Source organism: Castanea sativa, chromosome 7, assembly GCF_040712315.1.
Source record: "Castanea sativa cultivar Marrone di Chiusa Pesio chromosome 7, ASM4071231v1".
Lineage (NCBI taxonomy): Eukaryota > Viridiplantae > Streptophyta > Magnoliopsida > Fagales > Fagaceae > Castanea > Castanea sativa.
In genome coordinates, this window is record NC_134019.1 from 41297441 (window position 1) to 41318921 (window position 21481).

Consider the following 21481-nt stretch of genomic DNA (forward strand, 5'->3'; position numbering starts at 1 on the left):
AATAACCCTATTCTTTATAAGAAGGAAATTTCCCAAAGTAAAAACAATGATCAATTTGTATAAAGTCAAATGATTCCCCTAGCAATTTCCATAAGAGATGTGGTAAATATGGCTCAATTATGTGGAGCTGATATGGCATGATCATGATGAGTTCATTTGGACATCATGGCTGTGATGTGAAGAAGTGGATCCAAATTGAATATGAGCTACTACATGTAGCTAAACTGTAGAACTCATGTCCAAAGACATTCCCACAAGTTGATATGGTCGTAATTTTCTTGAGGTTAGAGCGTGTTTCTGGGTTGTGTTTTGACTAATCCTAGTGTTAGAAGCAGCTTACTTTGACGGGCAATTATTCACATAGGTTTGTTTGTTTGTTTTTGTTTTCTAATTGGGCACACAACCGAGCACATTAAATTAGTGCAAGTCGGGTTAGGAATAACTCTAACCCTGTTTTTGGTCCATGGAGAGAGATGGGGAGAAGAGATTAAAGGAGAAGGTGACCGACATATTGATAGCTAGAAGCGTAAATCACAATAAGAAGTACAAGGGAGGAACATAAGATTTTCAATAAAATTCAATTAGGGTTGGTTCTATATAATTTGACGTATAAGAGGATAATTTTAAGTAAAATTTTTCTTTTTCTTTAATTATCATCAAAAAAACATATTTTAAGTTTTTTATGTTATAATTTAAAAAAAAAAAAATTAAAGCACATTCTTAGTTTTTGAGGTGCAAAATTACTAATTATTTTTTTGTATTCAAGTTTTGCTAACATCATCTTTGAATTGATGATATGACTAATATACTTAATGTTTCTTGTTACTAATCAATTTTTTGTTATTCAAGTTTTGCTAACAGCATTCGGTCTATTTAATGCATTTTGGTCAACTTGGGTCAATTCAGTCCAATTTAGTCTACTTCAGTCCATTTGGTCTTTTTCCATATATTTTGGTCAACTTCGGTTCATTTTGGTTCATTTTGTCTATTTCAGTTCATTTTGGTCCATTCAATCAATTTCAATCCATTCGGTAATGCAATGCTTTAGGAGGAGAGGTTTGAGTAGAAATAGGAGCTGCTTCACAAAAATTATGTCATTTTTTTAGTGTAATATTGGTAGGTTCTTGATAAAATTACATTTTTCTTATTATGTTATTAAAGCCTTGTACCTTTTTTTTTCCCCTAATATAAGTGATAGATTTACTTGTATACGTTTTCTTTTTAGGTCATTCAAAACATAAAGAGGATTAAACATTTTTAACAAGTACTAGAATCAAATTCCAATCACACATTAAATTATTTGCAAAATTTCTCACATTATATAATAATTGAATGTAAAATTCATTTTGTTTCCACAAAAAAAAAAAAAAAAAGCTTACAAAATTTAAAACACTTTCAATTAAAAAAATATAGAAAGCTTAATGTAGAAAATCTAATATATTATATCAACTATTGTAAGGACGAGAATTTGTTTAGAGCCTAGTGGGTTTGGACAATGACACAATAGGCCCATAACAATGAATTTGTTAGAGAGTGGGTTTAATGTTGAATGTTCAGTGAGTCCAATAAGAATCAATACGAGTTAGTTTAATCTAGGAATGAACGTAAATAATAAGTTGAAAAAAAAAGCACTCATCGGTTCAATCCGAGAATGGTATGTTCTTGTATATATTTATCAGACTTATACAAATATTCAAGTTCTTGGTTACAAAGAGATTTTTCAAGTAGCTCATCATCTTGATACTTGTCCCATTAGAACTTTCTTGAAGTCCTTAGTAGGTAGATGTAAGGCTAGAAGTCACTGTTCAGGCATCATCTCCACATTAATGCGGCCAGTTGTTTAGGTACAGAGCATTTAATGCAATGGTAGTAGCTTTATTTCAAAATATTTCTCAATTCCCTGTTGACTCTCCTCTCTCCAAAGCTTATCCTCTTGTTTCCTGAGGAGGTTTGTCTCCTCGGACAATATCTCATGCTTGTCCTGACTAGCCCTTGTCCTCGGTACGAAGACCTACTTGCCTTTACTAACACTTGTTTGTCCTCAGGATTATTGACGTCTCAGGCGAGACCCATGGCCCAATATCCTTATCCGAACTGTTGATCTCTACAACTATATTTTGTTAGAAAATAACTATATCATTTTAAAACATAAAGATATGTTTTTAGAGAGATAAGGAGATAACATATTTTTTTTAAACAAAAAGAGTGAAGTTTTGGTTCTATACAAGATGAGACTTCAATGCCTTCTTCTAAATGTGTGTCGTATTTGTGTCGCAACTAGTGAATAGGAGAACAAACACAACTCAAATAATTTTTTTAAATATCTCACCTTTTGTAAGTATGGATTTTAAAATACTACAAAATAAATTGTACCAAATAGGTAATAAATGTATTATGAGTGAGATTTTAGGATTAATGTAGTGTTATCAACCATTGATAAATGCTTTTTTTTTAAAAAAAAAAATTTAGGGATGAAATTCTCTTCGAAACAAAAAGTAAAGACGCAAATTATATACACAATTTAACTTAAAATATGAATATGATATTTCCATATATGGAACTACAGTGGGAAGCCTAGAATGAAGTTTGTTCTTGCTGACTCTGGAGAGATACTAAGAGAGTAAGAGCTAGTGAGATCAGGAAAGATAAGTTCCCTATACATGCATATGAATAGCAGCAAGTTTTTCTGCTTCCACTTTGCAAATTTGGTTTAGATAATTGATTCACATTCTCTTCCCTATGTTACATGTCCATGAAATCTTAGTATTTTACCAGTCATATTTCCAGATCTGATAGTCGTAGGTCTTCTCGGAAATATTCTATTATGTCTTTTGTATTTGGCAACCATTATTTATACAAGCACGTTTGTTGTAGAGGAATCAAAAAGAAATGAACTTGGTAGTATCCCAAACTGTTTCTGTTCTTTCTTTCTTTTTTTGGGTGAAAACAACTTAATATAGGAATATTCTTTACATCATTTCATGCCCCAAAAAAAAAAAAAAAAAAAAAAAAGAAAGAAGCAAAAGGAAAGGAAATTTTTGGAATTTCATTTTCTAAGAAAACGGATCTTATCATGCAGAACAAGCATTCCAAACAATCATACGCTGAACTCTTTTATCCTTTGTCTCATTTTTCAGTCACCTGTGCTCAAACTTCGCAGCAATCACACAAATGCTTTGGCTTCAACATACAAATAAGGTGTACAAATCAGCATTTCAAGGGCGAAACTTGCAAGCAGTTTTAAGCTCTTCTGGTGGTTTGTCACCAGCAAGGCCACTGTCAACCCATGCTGAGTAACCCCCTCCCATATTAGTTACATGTTTATAGCCCTGCCACCACCAAATCTTTCCATGTTACCCTTTTGTCAATTGAAAAAAAAAATCATAAATAGTATAAAGAACAAAGCATTTCGTTCACAACTATAGTAATCCTATTTGTCTTTCAAAATAATGGGTAAAGCACTTGTATATCATCCACCACTGAGTGCTTGGAGATTCGGGATCTTGGGTTCGAGTTGTTGGGACAACATATTAGTAAATAGTATATCCAAAATACTTAGCAACAACAGGCTCTGAAATAAACTTACCGCATTAAGCAGATCAACACAGGCACGAAATGATCTGCCTCCACTATTGCAACCCTTCACAGTATTACGAAAAATGTTATAAATAGCTAGATAGTGGTAGTAAACTTTCTTTGTTTTTTAAATTATCAGCAAGTGTCATACTTGTATAATGTATATGCAGTTTTCATTTGCATTCGCTTCTAACCTCAACTATGATTTCTATATAACTTCACTACTGTGCTGAAGAGCTCTTAAACTTCTATAGTCTTTTATTTTCGTCTTCGTAAAACTATGACTTTGAATAACATATACAAGTTTTACAACCATTTGGCTTAGTAGCACTGTCTGGTTTTCCATAATACAGGTCATGAATATATTCACATCCTACCACATGCCAGTCCACCCACTCGCAAATAATGGAACAGTGAGTAATAGTTTTACCACGACTAAGTGATCCTCCTTCTCGGAAATGGCAGCTACTTGGGTGAGAAAGTCAGGGTTTTTCACTCTCCCTGTTTGTCAACAGAACCAAAAATGAGGGAAGAAATAGTCTAAATCATATTATGCAGAACGTTTGGAAATTGGATGAAATGAGTTTGCAGGAATTTCAAGCTCCTAATCACAATCCCTTTATGTTTTTGGTTTTGGTTGCCTTATGAAACAGAAGTGTATTAATAATATGATGTACAAGAAATTGACAAATTTACCTTCTTCGGTGATGAACATGTAAGGAACATTTAATGCATTATCAATGTGGCTCTTGTTGAACTCCTCAACTGACCTGTTAAACATAGATTCATATACTTCACCATGTTATTATTATTGTAAAACCATGTCAAACTTATGTCATGTTTGCATTCACATAGGCCTTGAGATTGTATCATAGCTTAAAACTTGAAATTATTTAGCTAATCAAAATGATAAGAAAACTAACACCTAAGATCCCACCTCACATCTAAATAATGGTGACCTGAGCCAAGGAGATCTTTTGCAGTATGCACATCGACAGTCATAACATCTTCATGCCTACAAAAGATAATTAAGATAAGTCTAACTCAAATACAAATTTATAGTACTTTATGCAACCAAAGTCATCTTGAAGCCATTGTAAAAGGGCAGAATCTTACCCTTTGGTGCCTTCCATGATTGCTTTTGTAGGAAAGGGCAGAATGCTGTAAGGTCTTTCAAGGAATTTACATAACACAATTGCAATTTGCAAAACACCAGTATGAGTTATATATTAAGGATAATGCAATCTTGCTTGTTCCTTTCCGTTGACTTTGATAATTAGGCATGAACACGTAAGGAATAAGCCTGAGATAACCTTATTTTTTATTAGTATGAGTATGACACTTCCCTAAGTAAACAATGCTCAATTTTTATAAAATCAAATGGTTTCTTCTAGTCTTTTATAATGCGATTCCTCACTCTCTTTCTCATTGTTTATGTTTTATAAACGTTATCCACTCATATTTATATAATTTTTAGCAAATTAATTGGATTATTGGCCCGTCCTACTTGGTACCTTGTAATGCAAGTCATGATTATTAGACCTTATAGCATTTGAATTTGAATGGTCAAAAGCATTTTTTTTTTAAAATCATAAATTAATTCATCTATAATAATAGTAGGGTTGAATCCACATTCTCAAAACGCTACGATTGTATATTATAATAGAAAAGAACTGTATTTTCTATATACTTTCTTCAATCCCGTTGCAAAGATAAAATGTTAGTTGAGATAGAGTTCATCACTGCTGATTTTATTATCTTTTCATTTTAACATTTATGTATTCCTAATATTCCAAAGGCATCCTAGCAAGACTACATGTTGCAATTATAAACTCGATAGAGCTGGGTTTGTGGCTGACATAAAATCGTTTTGAACTTGATAGTGCTCAATGTCTTCTTTGATTAAGGGGTTACTAGATTTTATGGACTCCCTGGGCTCTAGATAACTATTTTGTTTTTGTTTATTTATCTCTCTTTTCTTGTATATATCACGTGTACTTACTTTGTGGTTATTTTATTTTATTTTTATTACTCTAAAAAAAATTATACACCCTAGTATATATTAGTGTGTGGCGTTGAACAAACTTTTGACACATGATGTGAAATGTATGCGTGGAGAGATTTACAATAGATAGTGCCTTCTTCTGCAGAGAAATTTAATTCTCATAGACTTTTGAATTTGAATTGTATTTATTATACATGGTATGTTTTACACAGTTTTTATGTAGCAAATACTTCCCTTTGAATTTTGTTACTATTCTCTTTTAAGTCTCCATTGCATTTAATTGACTTGTTGACTTCTTCGATCTTGAATGATATCATTTAGTCTTTGATATGCTTTTAGTTTCACATGTCATTATTGGTTTTATGAATCACTTTAAAATTCTCTAATAGTGAATCTACACTTTTCTTTGCATATTCTTTGATATGCTTTTTCTTTCCTTAGTCATTATTAGCTTTTTGAATCACTTTCAAAATTTCGATGGATCCACCCCTTATTTTTCATTTTGAACTTTACTTAATTCCCTGGTTCTTTTACTTTTCTCTTGTGAATAAAAATGAATTTACATTTTTATATTTTAAAAAGTATTATAATGTCAACTTCATTGCAAAATACAACAAGAGAATCGTGTGATACATCACCTATATCGTGAGCAATAGAACTATTTTGAAGTAATAACTTTTCAAGCATATGCCATGGAAAGTGGATTTGAAAAGAGGGAGAGCAATATTCATGAATCATGATTTATGGCTTAATGTTGGGCCTTAACATTAAGTTCACTAGACCTTTTGTTGTTGAAAATAATGGGCCTTTGCACTTCCCTATAATATGGGCCTGGAGCTATGGCAGGTCACTCTGTTCCCTTTCCAAGTCTTTTGGGCATCACGCACGCCCTACCTTCCTCCAGTGCTTCTATGTGAGAACAAGGAGAAGCAGGCCCAATTTCTATAAGATATGGTATATAGGTCTCAAGCTCATTTAAACATCATGGCCGTGTGTGAAGAAGTGGATCCAAATTGAACATGGAGGGTGTGCTACAAAGTACAAAGGCCCTATTGTTGTTCATGTTATTGCTATACTGCTCTTTCATTTTATGTATTTTATTGTATTTGTTTCATTATAAAATTTGGTTAAATTTAAAAAAATTGTTTTTTTTCAATTGTAAAATCTTTTATAAAATTTTGTAACATGTTTTACCAACAAAAATATAGTGGCTCTCCTCCAATCTAGTGGTCGAGATGTCAATCAAGTGAAGAATTCTAGTGGCTGAAAGGCACTTGGTGATTTAAAAATGGCCTTGGCTTAGAGCCAGTGTATCCAGTGCATTAGACTTGGTTAGATAATGACACATATTCAAAAGTAGACACATGTTATCATCTTAACGGATCTAGTATTACTGAACACTGGACATAAACTTTACTCTTTAAAAATTATATGTCACATCTATTTTTACTTAAATTATTTTAGCGAAACAAACGAAGCATAAAAGAATTGCGCTATAGAAGTAATAACTGTTGGATGAAAATCAGAATAGATCACAACTTGTGATTCGCAAGGCACTTAATAGTAGAATTATCAATTGCGTGAGCCGGCAAAGACAGACAGCCCCCACAATGTGTATTATTAAGAAGCCCAAGCGGCAAGTGCTATGTTGATATGATTGGCTTTTAAAATTAGTTTTGTACAGGCTATAACGTGGTTCTGAGTTGGGTTTTGACTTTGTCCTATTGTTTGAAGCCTTAATGGTCAATTGTCAATTATCCACAGGGTTTTATAATTGGGTACACAGCCAATCACAATTAATTAATGCATGTCGGTTGGGAATAACTGCAACACTGTGATATGAATATGAAAATTGGGGGGAGAGAGGAGAGAAGAAGTGAAGTGAAGTGAAGGCAAGAAGAATATAGAAGATAATGGATGGAGTTATAAAGAATAAAAAGAAGGAAGTACATGATAGGAACACATGCATTTTTCTATTACATGGAATAGACATTTGTGGCGGTAAATGGGAGGAAAAAGTTTTGATATCTTCCTTTAAGTATGGTTAGAAAGGTTTTAACTAGTTAACATATTTTGGTATTTTTAACATAAATGTTCAGATTTCAAATTTCCTAATAGCATTGTAACTATTAAATTAAAAAAAGAAAGAATCAATTATCTACATTCATTAATCATTTTATCAAGTTGTGACAAAATAGAAGAACCGATTTTAGTTTATCTACTTCTAAAAAAATAAAAGATTTTAGTTTATCCAGAAGTAAATAAATAAACTATTTTTTTAAAGTCACTATAAGAGTATTCCCCTTAGCATAAGGATTTACTTAAAAAAAAAATACACATAGCCACTTTTCAAAAATATTTACATCAAATTATCTATTTTATACTATAATTTTTATTAAAATATTATTCTTTATCAATTTTTTTAATTTCTCTCTCTTTGTTTAAATAAGTAAAGAAAGCTTTTTTTTATTATATAGAAATGGTAAAGAAAGTTTTAAAAAATAGATTCGCATATAAACCATAACCATGTAAACTATAGCAACAATATAAATTTACACAATTTTATTTTTTTAACTATAGGTGATTTTTGGGGTTTGATGGGCTAAATTTAACCCTTTTTTTTTCCTAATATACTTATCCATGTGAGTGCTCAATTTTAGAAATGATTAAGACTTGATGCATGCACACACACACATACACATGGACACAACAAGCACAATGCCACCTACACCAATTTACACCTAAACACACCAAAGAAAGATACTTTGCAAAAACCAGTTTTTAACAGTCAAATACAAACAACGTTCCATTCCTACTAGTCCCACACTCCACCATCTCCAGCACTTCTCTCTCTCTCTCTCTCTTTCTCTCTCTGTTTGTTTCTCTCTCTGTGTGTGTAATGGGCAGCACAGAGGAGCAACCCAACAAACCCATATCTCTCTACGACGCTTCTTCCTCCCCATCTCAACCCCTTCTCTCCAAATCACCACCACCACCACCACCACCTTCTTCCTTCCCTTCGTCTCCTCCTCACCACCCTTTTCCGCCGCTCGAAGACCCACAAACGCCGCCGCTTTCCACCCCACCCGACCCGGAACAGGACTCGGATCCCACACAGTACCTTCAAATCACGTACAACCACTCTCCCAGATCCTTCAAAGACCTCCCTTTCCTCTTCCTCTTCCTCCTCTTCGTTCTCTGCACTTTCGCCTTCGGCATCTTCTCCATCTTTCACCGCAACACCAGCTATTCCAACCTTTCTTCCTTCACATATGACTCAAACTCAACTTCGTGCACCGAATCCACTCTGTCAAATTCGACAAACCTTTCGTTTTCGTTTTCGTTTTCAGTTCTGACGGGTCTTTCTTCGAGTTTTTCAAATTCTTTGATATGGGTTTTCGTTATTACCTTCATTTTGGCTGCACCCATTTGTATTCTCTTACTTCTTTCTCTCAAGCGTTACACCAAACAGCTTGTCTACGTTTCGCTTCCTTTCTTCGTTGTCATCCCAGTCTTCTTCAATGTTTATTGGTTCGTCGCCTGCACTCTTAGCTCCACTTGCAGCGACGATTTCCCTTTGGTTTACCGAATTCTCGTCCTCATCTTCGTGTTCTGCATAATCGCCGTGGTTATCTGGATCTTCGTGGTCAATTGGCATCGAATCGAGCTCACTGTGGAGATCATTAAGATTGCCTCCGATGCGCTTTATAGGAATTTGGGCTTGTTCGTGGTGTTGCCGTCTTTGACGATTGGATTGGTGGTGTACTATGCGCCAATCGTGGTGTTCTTGGTTTTTTCGAGGCAGAATGGGGAGATTGTGGCTGAGGAATCGAGTGGAGTGTATAGTTGTGTGTGGAAGCAAGATGGGTGGGTGCCTGCGTACTATGCGCTCGCCATATTGACAATGCTGTGGTCTGCTGCGGTTATGGTGGAAGCTCAGGTTTTTGTGATTAGTGGGACTATTGCACAGTGGTATTTCTCTAAGGATGAGCCTCCCAGGCGGAGCATAAGGAGTTGCTTGAGGTGAATTTCTGCTACCATAAGTGTAATGTGTCATTCTATATGTATGCATGTGTGTGTGTGTGTGTTTTGGTGTGTACTGAGTTTCATATTGGTTATGTAAGTGATCACGAGGAGTTCTGATTGTGTTTGCTCTCTTGTTTGGGGTATAGTGTAGATGAGGCACTTTTGTTGTAATAATTGGAGGCTAAATAAATAAAATTAGGATTAATTGTTAAAGATTTTGATGAATCTAGGAGATAGCGTCAACAAACAAGTACAATGTGTGTGTGTGTGTGAGAGAGAGAGAGACTGAGTGTCATCTTGGGCATGTATTAGGTTAATGTAGGTTATTTAAGTAATTATGAGGAGTTTTTATTGTGATGTCTCTTTTTTGGGTATAGCGAATATGTAGTGATGCTAAATGAAATTAAGATTTGTTGTTGGAGATTTTGATTGAATTTAGGATGTGGTGTCAACAAACAGATATAATGTGTCATTAGTATGTATGTATGAATTTATGTGTTTTAGTGTATACTGAGTTTCATCTCAGGTGTGCACTAGGTTCATGTAGGTTATATAAGCAATAACGGGAGCTCCAATTGTAGCTGCTCTTGTTTGGGCATAGCGCAGATGAGGAGCTTTTGTTGTGACTTGTGAGATTTGGAGCCAAAATGAAATATTATTAGTTGTCGGAGATTGTGATTGAGTCTAGTGTGTGTGTGTTTTGGTGTGTTCTAAGTCTCATCTTGGGCGTTTTCTAGGTTAACATAGAGTGTATAAGCAATTAAGAGATCGAGGAGATCCAATTGTGACTACAGTTTTTGGGTATAGTGTAGTTGTGGTGCTTTCGTCGTGACAATTGGTTGCTAAATAAAATTTTTAGGATTAGTTGTCGGAGATTGTGATAAATCTAGGATATAGTGTCAATAAACACTTATAACGTGTGTGACTGCGTGTCATCTTGGGTTTGTATTAGGTTGATGTAGGTTATATAAGTAATTATGAGGAATTTTAATTGTGACTCTTTCCCCCTGTTATAGTGTAGATGTGGTGTTTTTGTTGTGATAATTGGAGGCTAAATGAAATTAGGATTAGTTGTTGGAGATTGTGATTGAATCTAGGATATAGTGTCAACAAACACATATAGCGTGTCATTATGTATGTGTGTGTGTTTTTGTGTTTATTGAGTCTCATATTAGGTGTTTACTAGGTTGATGTAGGTCATATTCTTATGTAGGCAATTGTGAGGAGTTCCAATTATGATTGCTCTTTTTTGGGTATAGCTTAGACGTGTCCCGTTTGTTGTAACAATTGGAGGCTAAATGAAATTCTCAAGTGTTTACTAGTTGATGTGGGTAATATAAGCAATTACAATGAGCTCTGATTGTGACCGCTCTTTTCTGGGTATGGCACAAATGTGGTGCTATTTTTGTAAAATTGGAGGCTAGCTGAAATTAGGATTAGTTGTCGGAGATTGTGATTGAATCTAGGATATTTTGTCAACAAAAAAATGTAATGTGTCATTACATATGCATGTATGTATGTGTCATCCAGGGTGTGTACTAGGCTGCTGTAGGTTGTGTGTGTTTTGGTGTGTACTAAGTCTCATCCCGGGTGTGTCCTAGGCTGCTGTAGTTTATATAAGCAATCATGATGAGCTCCAATTGTGACTGCTCCTTTTTGGGTATAATGTATATGTGGAACTTCTGTTTTAACAATTTGAGGCTACATGAAAATAGGATTAGCTGTTGGAGATTGTGTTTGAATCTAGTGTGTGTGTTTTGGTGTGTACTAAGTCTCATCTCGGGCATGTACTAGGTTAAGAAAGAGTATATAAGCAAATACAAGGAGATCCAATTGTGACCACTGTTTTTGGGTATAGTGTCATAGATGTGACACTTTCTTTGTGACAATTGGAGGCTAAATGAAATTAGGATTAGTTGAAGAAGTTTATGAATGATCAAATCTAGGATAGATAATAGCTTCTTGGTGCTGAGATTGTTATATATCAACATGTCAATAAACAATAATGCTTGGTGATGATAAAAGAATTGGTAAGCTACTATGATTGTTTTGTAATGGAAGGCATAGATAATAGCAATGCTTGCATTGTGTCTATTGGGCATTGATGGCTACTTGTTGCCATGGGGTACCAAGAATTAAGACACTACTTGAAATTCCCTGCCTTGGTGAAATGTGCAACCCTTCTTATTGCCCTTATGGAACTGGATAGGTACCTTCCTCTGGAAAAGGGTTTCCATTGGACCATTGGAGACCAAATTTGTGTTGCCCTAAAAATTTTGTTATTGTGTAGTCTGAGGACCAACTTTGTTTTGTAGTTCATATATGCTTTAAGATTACCATGTTGGAGAACAGCACATGTGGGATAGGGTGCTGTCAAGTGGCCTCTTCTATTGTGGTTTTGCAACCTTCACACAAAATTCTGTTCGGCTAACCTACAAGCATATTAAATGGAAATAAACATTATATGATGAGGATAAACGGATAATATATATTTGCTTGAATACTTAAATTCAATCAATTGTGTTAATGGAATTGGAAAGTGAAAATGTCTTATTTGTATGTTATTCTCAGTAACTTTTTGGTGCCTCCCGCACTCTTTTCTTTGTTTTGAATATTAATGGCAGCATGTTTCCGTGGATGTCTGTTCACTTGGTAGTGTCAGATCACTCTGGCCTTAAGTTGCATGGCCACACCTGGCATAGATGTCCAACTCAAGCCTTTGAATTGTAAAACATTGGAAATTTACTGTAACTATTGAACTCTTAAGTCTTTGATCTTTTGTTTGTAAATCTGTACTTTGATTTGATGCAATGAATCTCACATTCTTTATAATGTCCGATATCCTGTTGAATATGCTCAGAACCAAATCAATCTTCAGTAAATAGGATTAAGGTTATGTTCTCACTATCAAAATGCCTCTTATTTAGTGTTTCCCTCTACTTGTATGCCAAACCTTTCAGCACATTAAAAAAATAAAGTCTAAATTACACTAACCTCCTTTGAGGTTTGGGAAGTGTCAGAAACCTCCTCTTATTTTCAGAAATGACACTTAGCCCTGTAGACTATTACTTTTATTTTTTATTTTTCATGATTTTTATTATCATATAACTGATATGGTAGTAAACCATCCATGGTTGTTTTGGATGTGATTTTAATTTGAAAAAAAAGAGTATGTTTTGACTCAATTATTATAGCACATATATGGCCATACAGTGTATATTTCTATTTCTCATGTGTCTCCAAACCTTGAACATAGGAGAGGGGGAGGGGGGGGGGGGTGTTAGAGTGTTGTTTATGAACATAGGAGGAGGTTTCTTATATTTCTCCAAACCTTGAAGGAGAAGAGAGCACCACAGACCCCCCCTCCTCCCCCCCCAAAAAAAAGGAAAAGAAAAGAATTAAGTATTATCTATGTCTACCTGAGTACTTTTTATTGAGAGAAATGTCAACAGTCTGGTATATGATTCCTTATGTTTTTATTGTAAACACTTGCAGAAATGCTTTCGGCCCCTCATCAGGCACAATATGTCTATCTGGTCTACTTATTTTTGCTGTACGTGTGGTGCGTGCTGCTGTTGATAGTGCAAGACATGATGCTCCAGGGGTGGTGAACCTTGTACTACGTTGCTGTGTTAATGCTTTGCTGTCAGCAGTTGATTTTCTTAACAAATTTACAATTAATTTTGTGGCAATAACTGGTGAAGCCTATTGCACATCTGCAAGAATGACATATGAGCTTCTCAAACGTAATCTTCTCTCAGCTGTCTTTGTGGAGACCATCTCCACTCGCCTATTGGGTGGAATTACTTTTGTCCTCTCAGCTATATATGCCATTGTGGTATGTAGTCTATCTGACTCCCTAATCATTTTGCTTTTCAATGATTACTGATTCAAGTGGATCTTGTCATGAACTGATGATGTGAGGAGAAAATCTCTGATTCACATGTGTGATATCTATACAGGCCAGATGACTCTGCATATGTTTTCCAATTGCAATTGGATGACAATAATATTTCATGTATCTCCTATTTTGGCTTGTTTATCTGGCCCCAAAAACACACGAGGAAAGTGGGGTGTTACTTGCTTAATGCTTTAAGATCTTTTATATAGTCTTTGTTGGAACCAAAAAAGAAGAGAGAGAGAGAGAGAGAGAGAGAGAGAGAGAGAGAGAAGAGAAGAGAAGGGGAGAGAACAGAAGGAAAGATCTCTCTCTCTCTCTCTCTCCAAAGCATACATGAAATGCTTAAATATCATAAAAAATAAAACTGTGTTACTGTGCCACTCTAACTTATCAAAAGATGGCTAGTCTTAGTTGCGAATCTCTGACACTAGTCAATTGAGAAGACCTCCAATACCATTAGACCAACATGGATAATTTCTGTCTTTGTTTATATGACCTTCATTACTTTCTGAATTAAAAAAAAAAACTTTTTGAAGCTTTCTTTCTTTCTATCTCTCCTTTCTGTTTCTAAATTCTTGATGTTAATGGATGTGCATAAGCAGGTCTGTGCTATATTAAAGGGTGTGAGCGATCTTGGGGTTGTTTCATACTATGTGGCTGCTTTGGCATGGGTGCTACTGGTTGTGTTGCTGGGTTTCTTTGTACATGTGCTGGACAACGTGATTGATACTGTATATGTTTGTTATGCTATAGACAGGGACAGAGGAGAGGTTTGTAAGCAGGAGGTTCATGAGGTTTATGTTCAGCTACCCATTAGTAGAAATCATAGACCATCTCTTGTTTCCACAACTCGTGTATAAATAATCCTTGAATCAGAATAATGTATTTGTTGTTGATTAGTCATTTGTTCTGTGTATTAATTTGAACATGCCAGTCGGCAAATTGTGTATACCCTTGAGTGTTACCTTGTACAATTTTGAGATTTCTTCAATAAAGAGTTAGAATTTTTTGGTTAACTTTGATCATCATTTAAGCAGATCTCCAAGTTGGGCAGTTACATTTCAACCAGATTTTTGAACTGTGAGATGTCTCTTCTAAGTTCTAATGCTGTTTACATGCATGCATATCAATTCAGCCTGAACTATTTCAGATGTCTGGTGCTTTCCTTGTTATCTATTGTATACATTACTATCTGTAGGCCATTCAATATGACACATCCGAATGGCACAAAGTGAAGTTAGGGAAGAGAAATTCAAACCCAGGTTCATCTTCATGGAATAACAGGGTACAAGTGCCACTCATCCACGACACATTTTGCAATTATAAGCTCCTGGAAAAACTAAAATGGAAAAAGTTTAGCCCTAAACTGGTTGGCAGCAAAGTTTTGTCGTTCCTATAACCCCCTCCTTTCCTCTTACTCGGTTGGCAACATGTCACCAAAATCAATTATTGAGGCAAAAACTCGTTACATTCAAGCAAAACATGGTGCCTTCAAACATGTTGGAGTATGTTAATGAGTGCACAAGGAGGCTAATGCTGAATCCCACTTACATTGGGAAATAAAAAACTAATAAACAAATACAAGTTAAATTGAAAGTGTCTCGACTCCATTTTAAATTGAAAGTGGCTCGATTCCCTATAAAAAGCCAATCGATTACATTATAAAATTCAACCTTAACTAATGCTCTAAAGCACTCGTAAAATTGACCACAAGATATTTCGACAACACTATGAAAGTAAGATCATGTATTCGTGTTTATGGGCAATTTTTAGTTGAACAAAGTACTTTCAAATCAGTTTGGACCTATTTTCTCCAACCTAATTACATCATGATTTTAAAGCCTATTCATGTGCATTATTAAATCAAGTCACGCGACTAAAACTGCACCTAAATAGCCTTTCCAATTGCCATATACTAAGCGTGGAAGAAAATAACTCTAAACTTATACGAAGCTAATTCTTTTTTTATTTCACAGATTGAGCAAAAAGAGTTGGAAATAAAATTGAGTCGCAGAAAAACTTTTACCTCAAAACCTAAAATAATCGCCGTATTAGTTTTATATTACTTTACGGCTTACGAAAGCATATATTACAACGACTTTACTTTCTTCACGGTCGACTTAAAAACTAAAGTTTGAGTGTAGTAGCGGAAAAGAAAGAAAAAAAAGACAGACCCTGTAAAAAAATTCACTATAACCTTAAAACCTTAACGTCAAAACTCAAAAGCTCCATAAACTCAAGACATCAAAAACCCAAAAAATAGGAAAAAAAACATCGTTAGTCTCAACTCTTCACTTTGCTCTTTGCTCACACAAGCTCAACAACCATGGTTCTCGAGGTTTGAACTGAAAACCCCTATTCTTTCTTTTCTGGGTTTTGTTTTTATTTTTTATTTTTATGTATATCTGTACTTCATATAGTGTTGAATTAGGTTTGTGTATGATATATGTACACATAAATCATGAATGTAATTGATGATGATGTTTTTGAATAAACAGGCAACAATGATATGCATAGACAATTCAGAATGGATGAGGAACGGTGATTACATTCCGTCCCGTTTTCAAGCCCAATCCGATGCTGTTAATCTCATCTGTGGTGCCAAAACCCAGGTCACAAATTTATGTATTAGATTATGTTTTTCTTGTTATAATTTTATGATTTTATTTCAGTTTTTTTATATAATAAGAAAAATGGGGGTTTTGATTGAATTTATAGGCTAATCCAGAGAACACTGTGGGTATTTTGACAATGGCGGGAAAAGGGGTTCGTGTATTGGCCACTCCCACCTCTGATCTTGGCAAGATTTTGGCTTGTATGCATGGTATGGTTTTTTTATTTAAAAAAAAAAAAAATTGACCTACTAGTCTATGTCTCTGATTCAATTTTAGTATTGGGTTTTTGGAAATTTTATATTTTGATAGGTAAATAATGCAACTTTATTGATAGAGATAAAAATTTATGTTATTGGGTTTTTATCGATAGAGATGATGAACACAGGATAAAAAAAATTCAAAAATATCAAGTGGAAGGTCTAAAGCGAAAATAATTTTATAGGCAATACGGAATTTAGGTGTCTCAATTATTTAGGGGTGAGAAACTATAATTGAAGTTCATGGGGTCATGCCATTTTTTATATATTTGGTTGGCCCTGATTAGTCCATTGAGAATTCGTAGTCAGCTCCAAAAATTTTGTTGCTGACAGAGAATATGATTTTCAATAGGCTAGAATGGCAAAGAAGAATACATGTGGTCAACCCCAAAGTTTTGGAACTAGGCTTTTGTTTTTGTTGTAATGGTACTTTTTTGTTGCTGACGAATGGTCTGTTTTTTTATAGGATGGTAAAAAATTTTGTTGCTCACAAAGAATATGATTTTCAATAGGATAGAGTGGCAAGGAAGAATATATGTGGCTGCATTTTGAAACTAGGCTTTGTTGTTGTTGTGGTAATGCTGAATTTTTGTTGTTGTGTAATTCATTTAATAGGTTAAGCCTTTACTATATTATAGATGACTGAGTAAAAATTATAAATTCAATTCATATTTTTCACTAGAAAATAAAGGTTATCTTAGGTCACATGTGCAATACTATTCAATGTAAAGATGTAAATTACTTTACTTCATTGATTCAAGTGAAATTTGAGGACTGTCTACCATCATTCTTTATAAATTTATTGTATGTGAAAAAGGTTCGTGGCCCCAATGACTTATAAATTTGAGTAATAAAATTATTTTTCATTTAGAGCGAGACTGGTCTATGTAATTTGGAATTTTTTTATGGTTTGTTCATTCATAGTTCTGCAGAGTGATGGGAGGTTATTATATAAGATTGTGTGTAAAGTCTATTCTTTGGTATCAGAAAGTGTTAAGCTGTTCAAATTTCAGTTTCCAAAGACAGCATTTGCTTGAATAAGTATTATAGATTGAGGAGCTTGCTATTATGTTTCACACCTACACAGAATTGTCAGTTCTTTTAACGATTTTGACTCATGGCTTAATATATAACTAGATGGGAAAAATTTATTGTTCCTTGAGTGTCATGTACTTTTTGTTTATTTCCCCCCCTTTTTATTTTTATTTTTTTGGGATGAAACCATGATGATATTAGATTGCTACAGAACTTTGTGACAATAAAGCGGGTAAATAAATTAGACATTTGCATAACTTTCAGCTGTTCCTTGTCATGTTGAAGTGCATTATTCTATCATATTCTTTTTCGATCTCTGATTTGCTTTTGTATAGGTCTTGAAATGGGGGGCGAGGCAAACATAGCTGCTGGAATCCAGGTGGCTCAGTTGGCTCTTAAGCATCGCCAAAACAAACATCAGCAACAGAGGATTATAATTTTTGTGGGAAGGTAAAAAATCTGAGCTTTGAGTAGCTCATTCATTTTTGTTTATATCTAACTTTTTATTTTCTGCCCTGTGTTTAGTCTTGTCAAATATGACAAGAAGGCGTCGGAGACAATTGGCAAGAAATTAAAAAAGAACAGTCTAGCTCTTGATATCGTTGACTTTGGTGAAGAGGATGATGAGAAACCTGAGAAGCTGGAGGCCCTCCTTGCTGCTATTAATGCTAATGACAGCAGTCATATAGTTCATGTTCCTTCTAGTGCAAATGCTCTTTCTGATGTACTTATCAGGTGGGGTCTTGTTCTTTTTTTTTTTTTCCTTTTTTGTAAAATATAATCAGAATTTTTTGATTGGAATAATTTGGAAATTTTTATTTGGATGTCAACATATATTAGTAAGAAAAATCTATTAGAAAAAGTTTGAGGGGGCCAAAAGAAATGCATATTAGAGTAAAGAAACTTGGGAAAGCCATTGACAGTTTGTTTTGAAGAACCTGGATTTGAAATTGATAGAAGTGTTAAATATGTGGATTATTATGATGATAACCAACTAAATATATGTGGTACCAGACTTTGCTGTTTGATCCTGTAATGGTAAGGTTGGGTGTAACATCTCTACTACAAATAAAGAGAATGTTATGTCATTTCTGATAATGGAATATGTTATATATTTCTGAAAAATCCTTGGGATGTCTGAATTTCATTCCATATGAAAAGAGTAGGATACTTTTATATATATGTATGTGTATGTGTGTGTATATATATATTCCTCATTTAGATAAAGCAGTTACAATTAACTAATCTATAACCACCTTTGTCAGAACTTTTTGTGTCTTCCTATTGTGCTTTCCCCATCTCCTTACAAAACCCATGACAGACTGCTTGGCCTTTTATTCCTCTTTTCCCCCAACCTTCCACCTCTCTTCATCTCTTCTTATAAATAAAAAAGTAAATACTTCCACTTGCACTTTGTGAGAAGCATACTAACATCATCCCTGAATCTCAGCCTAAAGAAAAGGACAAAGAAGAAAGAAATAGAAAAGAAAAGGGTAGTAGGATAGAGGACAATCTGCCTGAAGGTATTGCCATGTTCAATGCGGGACTTTATTTCTTCTGACTTATTACTTTTCAACAAATTGTGTGAACTAAGATATAGGTTTCTGATTTTGTTTTTCCTTGGCGCACATGTTTCTTCAATATACTAAAATAATAAAATGGTGAATTTTTTCTCAATCTTTTACATAAGTGATATAATTTTCTATTTCAAATGCAGTACCCCTGTTTTCACTGGAGATGGGGAAGGAGGAAGTGGCTTTGTGGCTGCTGCTGCGGCTGCTGCTGCTTCTGGTGGTGATACAGGCTTTGATTTTGGTGTAGATCCCAATATTGATCCTGAGTTGGCTCTTGCCCTTAGAGTTTCTTTAGAAGAGGAGAGGGCAAGGCAAGAAGCTGCTGCAAAGAGGGCTGCTGAGGACACTTCTAGACAAGAAAAAGGAGAGGAACCATCATCCAATGCAGAAGATGCAACTATGGAAGAACATGTGAACGTTGCAGCTCCTGAAGACATCAAGAAAGCTACTGAAGAAATGGTTGGTGTCTTCTTTTTAATTTCTATCCTTGACATTTGTGTGCGCGTGCGTGTGAACAAAGAAAATTACTGATGTGATGAGTAGTGGTCCTGTGAACATCATTCTGAACATGTGCGCGCTCTTGTTGAATTATGCATGTAATGCCTTAAGGTTATGGGTTTGTTTGCTTGGATGTCATTAATTGTTACAAAGAAGTACTTCAATTTGACTTTGCCTTGACAAATGACTTGGTGATAGGTCTCTGGATCTGGTCACTCAGGGGGCGATGTTGAGATGTCAGAGGCAAGTGCTGAGGATCAGGAGCTGGCCTTAGGTAAGTTATGTTTGTTTTATTCCATTTATTTTTGGGGTTGTATGATACTTCAAGTTTCTTTTATGTTGTTTTGCTTATTCCAACATTTGTTTCCCATGTTTTGATGATTTTACTTTTCTCTACTTTATGCATACATGTTGACTCTGAAGAACATGAAACAATCTTCCATTTTCTATCATTCAACTTTTTGTTTATTGCTTTGTATCTGGAACAAATTTTATCTTCAATTTGTTATATGAATGCTATTCTAAGACACCTGACTGCACCCATGCAGCACTGTTCTGTACTTTTATTTTTCTTTTTTCTTTTTTTGGGTCGTATGCTTGCAAATGTTAAGAGGTGCATTATGTTCCTGCTTGTGATTTCTATATTAAACTCAGGCCTGACTCACTGTGAAGGCCTTGTTAAAATTTACTAAGCTGGCTAAGTGGCATTGTGAACTAAGAATATTTTTTAGATTTTGAATCTTGAGGGAAATCCAGTTATTAATTATTACGTTACTGACATCTCCTGATCCATTACTGTAATTTTGTTGCATGCAGCTCTTCAAATGTCCATGCAGGAAGGTACAAGTGATCAATCTGTTGTAAGCAAGGTGTTGGAGGATCAGGCCTTTGTGGCATCTGTTCTTGCATCAGTATGTGTACTGCAACTTGCACTTATGAATTTCTAATAGTCAGTTTAGTATATGCTATCATTATCATGACATCTTATTTTCTCACAGCTTCCAGGAGTTGACCCCAATGACCCTTCAGTGAAAGATCTGATTGCATCTCTGCAAAGTCAATCTGAGGTGACTTTATAGAACTTTTTCAATAAGACCTGCATGGGTTACTAAATATATCTGTGTTCCTGTCATCTTTCTTATCTTTCATCATGGCATCAATGTTTGTGTTTACTGTATCATCTTCTTGTAGACTTGTATTGTTTTTTTTTTATTACTCACTTTTGTGTGTGTGGAAATCTTCATTAGGAACAACAAAAGAAGAATGAAGATGAACAACCTAAGGAGGACAAGTAAAGATGCTTCTACAATACTGCTAGCAAGAGCTTCAACTTCAGAACCCAATTCTACGTTTGAAAATGGATGATGCTGTAGTTGCCTTGACATTGATGATCTATCTTAGAAGCATGCTGTTCCTTTCCTGTAGGCTTCTATTTCTCTTGGGACTATGAAGCTTTTGCTTCATTGAAATAGAAGTCAATTGATTTTTTCTTTTGAAGTCACAAGCTTGTTGCAATTTCTTTGTTAATATTTCTAAACATTGTAAACTATGTGATTAATTGTCCACAACTCCATGCCTTGTTTTATCTTCTATGAAAGAGAAGAACAGGGTCTACTGATACTTTCTTCTAAACTCCATGCACTCTATTCTGACACAATCATGACAACGGACTAGTAGTTTTTATTCATGGAATAATGTTTTTTTTTGGGTCATTGTACTATCTCATGTGTTCGGATCAGTATCACAATCTAATGCCCTATATGATATGGCACTGCTTCAAGGTTCTGGCTCTGTTTACAGTTGGGCTTACTGGTCCATGTATGCTCAAAAGGTCACCCGGGTTATTTGCTTGTGGCTGATGCTGAATAATTGAGGTACCAAATACAATTTGATGTCACAGGAAGCTCATGCAATAACACATTCACAGCAACATTTGTCTGACATTTTTGTTGAGGTGAGATGCTGTCATCTTAATACAGCTATTCAGAAATGGC

The 21481-nt window shown here is 34.8% G+C and overlaps 3 protein-coding genes across 3 annotated transcripts; 2 read left to right on the forward strand and 1 right to left on the reverse strand.

Moving 5' to 3' along the window:
* Window positions 1-2909: 2909 nt before the first annotated feature.
* On the reverse strand, window positions 2910-4794 carry LOC142644721 (protein HIGH ARSENIC CONTENT 1, mitochondrial). The gene is made up of 6 exons (XM_075819300.1): window positions 4693-4794; window positions 4514-4591; window positions 4273-4346; window positions 4007-4077; window positions 3587-3640; window positions 2910-3329 (listed from the first exon to the last, which is right to left on the reverse strand). Exons 1-6 carry the CDS (start codon window positions 4707-4709, stop codon window positions 3216-3218), a joined length of 408 nt encoding a protein of 135 aa, XP_075675415.1. The 5' UTR covers window positions 4710-4794; the 3' UTR covers window positions 2910-3215.
* Window positions 4795-8375: 3581 nt separating this feature from the next.
* On the forward strand, window positions 8376-14517 carry LOC142643443 (uncharacterized). Its single transcript, XM_075818074.1, has 3 exons — window positions 8376-9604; window positions 13103-13445; window positions 14111-14517. The coding sequence occupies exons 1-3, from the start codon at window positions 8481-8483 to the stop codon at window positions 14366-14368; spliced, it is 1725 nt and encodes a 574-aa protein (XP_075674189.1). The 5' UTR covers window positions 8376-8480; the 3' UTR covers window positions 14369-14517.
* A 1020-nt stretch (window positions 14518-15537) lies between these two features.
* On the forward strand, window positions 15538-21119 carry LOC142644605 (26S proteasome non-ATPase regulatory subunit 4 homolog). The gene is made up of 10 exons (XM_075819184.1): window positions 15538-15846; window positions 16007-16120; window positions 16227-16332; window positions 17751-17865; window positions 17941-18150; window positions 19133-19448; window positions 19686-19761; window positions 20304-20398; window positions 20486-20554; window positions 20735-21119. Exons 1-10 carry the CDS (start codon window positions 15835-15837, stop codon window positions 20780-20782), a joined length of 1161 nt encoding a protein of 386 aa, XP_075675299.1. The 5' UTR covers window positions 15538-15834; the 3' UTR covers window positions 20783-21119.
* Window positions 21120-21481: the final 362 nt, after the last annotated feature.

Coding starts and splice junctions, on each gene's coding strand:
- LOC142644721 (XM_075819300.1), bottom strand. Junction 4,347..4,513: donor CACCATTATTTAGATGTGAG/GTGGGATCTTAG, acceptor TATGTTTAACAG/GTCAGTTGAGGAGTTCAACA. Junction 3,641..4,006: donor AGGAGGATCACTTAGTCGTG/GTAAAACTATTA, acceptor AATACTGTGAAG/GGTTGCAATAGTGGAGGCAG.
- LOC142643443 (XM_075818074.1), top strand. CDS start 8,481: ATGGGCAGCACAGAGGAGCAACCCAACAAACCCATATCTCTCTACGAC. Junction 9,605..13,102: donor AGCATAAGGAGTTGCTTGAG/GTGAATTTCTGC, acceptor AAACACTTGCAG/AAATGCTTTCGGCCCCTCAT. Junction 13,446..14,110: donor CAGCTATATATGCCATTGTG/GTATGTAGTCTA, acceptor GTGCATAAGCAG/GTCTGTGCTATATTAAAGGG.
- LOC142644605 (XM_075819184.1), top strand. Junction 16,333..17,750: donor GATTTTGGCTTGTATGCATG/GTATGGTTTTTT, acceptor GCTTTTGTATAG/GTCTTGAAATGGGGGGCGAG. Junction 18,151..19,132: donor CTTTCTGATGTACTTATCAG/GTGGGGTCTTGT, acceptor TTTCAAATGCAG/TACCCCTGTTTTCACTGGAG.